The 3718-nt window shown below is 55.0% G+C and overlaps 1 protein-coding gene across 2 annotated transcripts in view; it reads left to right on the forward strand.

The window, feature by feature from the left end:
• The first annotated feature begins 343 nt into the window (after positions 1-343).
• Positions 344-3718, forward strand: part of TXLNA (taxilin alpha) — a 19448-nt gene continuing 16073 nt past the window's right edge. Inside the window, exons 1-3 of one of the 2 annotated variants that reach the window (XM_025376607.1) lie at positions 344-434; positions 1010-1210; positions 1937-2272. In XM_025376607.1, coding sequence (XP_025232392.1) covers positions 1042-1210; positions 1937-2272 — 505 coding nt within the window. In that variant the 5' untranslated portion in view covers positions 344-434; positions 1010-1041. Of the gene's footprint in view, positions 435-686; positions 1211-1936; positions 2273-3718 lie in introns of those variants that run through there. The other variant, XM_025376616.1, reaches the window with a different exon arrangement.

Consider the following 3718-nt stretch of genomic DNA (forward strand, 5'->3'; position numbering starts at 1 on the left):
CCTCGGAGTTCCTGGATGGAGTCACATTTGTTCACGGCCAGGGAGGAAGGTTTGACGGAGGCCTGCAGGAAACAATAGCCAGGCGCAAAAGCTTCGGGAGTTGAAACATAGCTTCTGCGAGATAGAAACAAGGTTGACGTGGGCACTCGTGCAGAATGACGGGCTCCTTTTGGACTCCGAGGACTACACCCCTTATGCACTTTGGGATCTGCGGTTAGCCCCTGCGTACGGAGGAACGCGTAGACTTTTCCCTGCCCCGCCCTCCCGGCGCGCCCGCCTCCGAGGCCGCCCTCGCTTCGTCCTTCCCAGCAAGCTCCGCGCCGGCGCCGGCTATTGATTGGCTGAGGCGGGAGCAGGCGGCTCGCCGGCAGCGGTTACTCGGGGTTTCCGGTGCGAGGCGAGAGCTGGGGAAGCCGTCGGACGTCGGCGGTGAGGTACGTGCCGTGGCAGCCGTTGGGCGAGACTGTTGGAGGGTGTGCGGGCCGGGATGTTCTCGGCCTGTGGGGAAATCACGCCAACTCCGCGCGTGGGCCGACGGCCGGGACGGGGGCGGGGGGGACTGCCTGGGGGGGGGTGCGCATGCGCGGGCGTTCCTCGAGGCTGCAGGGCGCGCAGGGCGTGGGTGGCTGCGCGCGCGGGGGGCGCGCGGGGGGCGCACGTGGGGCCTGAGGGGCGGGGGCGGCGCCGGCGCCGGGAGTCCCGCCACGTCAGTCTCCGGCCCTGAGCCAATCCCGGGCCCGGCCTGCCGCGAGGGGGCCGGTTGTGTAGAGAAGTGGCTCCAGGGAGAAAAGAGGCCCCTTCCCTCACCCGCTGCGGGAGCTGCGCCCCGAAAGCCTGTCCCGGCACGCCGGGCTCCCCTGACCCTCCAAGACCCGAGAGCCGTTGGCGCCCTCTGCCAGGGCCGGCCGGTCCGTTTAAGAAGCTTTGTGCGCCTGCTGTGGGGATTTTCTGATCCAGGCTGCGAAGAATTTCGAAGTCTGGAAAATAGCAACTGTGTTTGTTTCTAAAGGATCTTCTCCTGACCCAGCATCGCTCATCACAATGAAGAACCAAGACAAAAAGAACGGGGCTGCCAAACAATCCAACCCAAAAAGCAGCCCGGGACAACCGGAAGCAGGACCCGAGGGAGCCCAGGAGCGGCCCAGCCAGGCGGTTCCTGCAGCAGAAGCAGAAGGTCCCGGCAGCAGCCAGGCTCCTCGGAAGCCGGAGGGTGTGTGCCAGCTCTGCGTTGCCAGCGGGCAGGGGGTGGAGCTGTGGGGCCGGCCTCGCTTCTGGACTTAGAGGCCGAGGCCAGGTTGTCCGGGAGGAGGGAATGTAGAATGAGAGGACAGTGCTGGGGCCGCGGTCCCCCCTGAATTCTGGCGAGTTGGCGGAGCCGCTCCCTCTAAGCACAGGAACAGAGTTCTGGAGAGAACCTCTAACGGGATTAAGTCAGGTGGCAGCCAAACGGGGCACCCAGTCAGGAAATCCAGGTCCGGTTTGAAACACCTCAGCCACTAGCAGCTAACTGCCCTTCCTGTTTGAGGCATTTCTAGAATGATCTGAATGGTAAAAAATGGTTTTGTGAGGGGGAAGGAGATGGACTAGAAGTTGCACCATGCCATCCCTGTGTGCTGATGCTTTACATACTTTTATGATCATAACAAACATGTTCGGGTGGTAGTGAGAAATAGTTGTGTCATTTTACAAGTAAACAGAAGTTAAGCTTAACTATATTATATTACTATAATTTCTTGATTCAAAAGATGTTTCGAATCTAAATTCTGACAGGAACTAGATTTGCTGAATAATACTCCATTCTTCTCAGTTTCCATAAAAAAAGAAAAGTTAGGCAACATTTAACTCAAAGTGATGAGTTTGGCTGGACCTGAAAATTCCCAACCAGTGGTATAATTGTCTTGTTTCTCACTCTACCCCTCATCCTCTCCTGCTGTAGGGGCTCAAGCCAAAACGGCTCAGTCTGGGGCCCTTCGTGATGTCTCTGAGGAGCTGAGTCGCCAATTAGAAGACATACTGAGCACATACTGTGTGGACAGTAACCAGGGGGGGCCTGGCGAGGATGGGGCACAGGGTGAGCCAGCTGAACCCGAAGATGCAGAGAAGTCCCGGACCTATGTGGCAAGGAATGGGGAGCCTGAACCAACTCCAGTAGTCAATGGAGAGAAGGAACCCTCCAAGGGGGATCCAGGCACAGAAGAGATCCGGCAGAGTGATGAGGTCGGAGACCGAGACCACCGAAGGCCACAGGAGAAGAAAAAAGCCAAGGGTTTGGGTGAGCAGAGGGTGGCTCTTTGTGAGGCTGGTGAGGGGAGGGAGTTTGGACTTGACGTTCTCTGGACCAGTCTGTTCCGCCAGGATTCAAAGGAAAACGGTACTTCTCAGAACAGCAAGTCACTCTAGTGTGATCAAAGCCAGGGATGTGGGGGCCACAGCATAGAGAGATGCAGGGGTTCCCAGCACAAGGCCTTCTGGCTTTTGGAGCAACTGAGGGTTGGAATGGGACCTGTTCTCTCTTTGAGAAAATGGAGATGGGAGGCCAGGGTGGGCTCCTGTGCCAGCCAGTACTACCTGCTGTGTGATCTCGGGTGTGTCCCTTCTCCTCTCTGGGTCTTAGTTTATACTTCTCTTTACAGTAAGAAAATTAGACTAGGCTGGAGTTGAAAACCCAAATGTCTGCATAAGCTGGGCTGGCCATGGGGCCACATGAAGATGGAGGCTACTTTATCCAAAGACTTTACTGCTTCCTGATTAGTTGCTTTCAACTAGCCAACTGAGAGCAGGCAAAACTGCAGGCTGGGTGCAGGCTTGTTTTATTTTTATTTATTTATTTATTTATTTATTTTTTGAGACAGAGTCTCGCTCTGTCACCCAGGCTGAAGTGCAGTGGCACGATCTCGGCTCACTGCAAGATCTGCTCCTAGGTTCACACCAATCTCCTGGCTCAGCCTCCCAAGTAGCTGGAACTACAGGTGCCCACCACCACGCCCGGCTAATTTTTTTTTGTATTTTTAGTAGAGACGGGGTTTCACTGTGTTAGCCAGGATGGTCTCGATCTCCTGACCTCGTAATCCGCCTGCCTCAGCCTCCCAAAGTGTTGGGATTACAGGCGTGAGCCACCGTGGCCGGCCTTCTTTTATTTTTTTAATTATTTTTATTTTTTTTTTTTTAAGAAAAGCCAGCAATGTAGAGTTATGTGAGAACTCTAGATTTTTTCATAGTTAGCAGCTAAAATGGTAAGAGCCAAACAAAACCCATCCGTGGGTTGGATTTGGCATGCCTGCCTGCGAATTACAGTCTCTCCATGCTGATCTCTTGGGCCCTTCTGTGAAGGCAGAGGGAAGGCTCCCTGACTCAGGCACAGGCAATGGGGAACGGGCAGTGACAGTTATTTTACAGCAGGATATGTATGTTTGAGAGTCTAGGCCGGGCGCGGTGGCTTACGCCTGTAATTGCAGCACTTTGGGAGGCCGAGGCGGATGGATCACCTGAGGGTCAGGAGATCGAGAACAGCCTGGCCAACATGATGAAACCCTGTCTCTACTAAAAATACAAAAATTAGCTGGGCATGGTGGCACACGCCTGTAATCCCAGCTACTTGGGAGGTTGAGGCAGGAGAATGGCTTGAACTCCGGAGGCAGAGGTTACAGTGAGCCAAGATCGTGCCACTACACTTCAGCCTGGGCAACAAGAGTGAAACTCCGTCTCAAAAAAAAAAAAA

This window comes from Theropithecus gelada, chromosome 1 (genome assembly GCF_003255815.1).
Source record: "Theropithecus gelada isolate Dixy chromosome 1, Tgel_1.0, whole genome shotgun sequence".
In the NCBI taxonomy this organism is placed as follows: domain Eukaryota; kingdom Metazoa; phylum Chordata; class Mammalia; order Primates; family Cercopithecidae; genus Theropithecus; species Theropithecus gelada.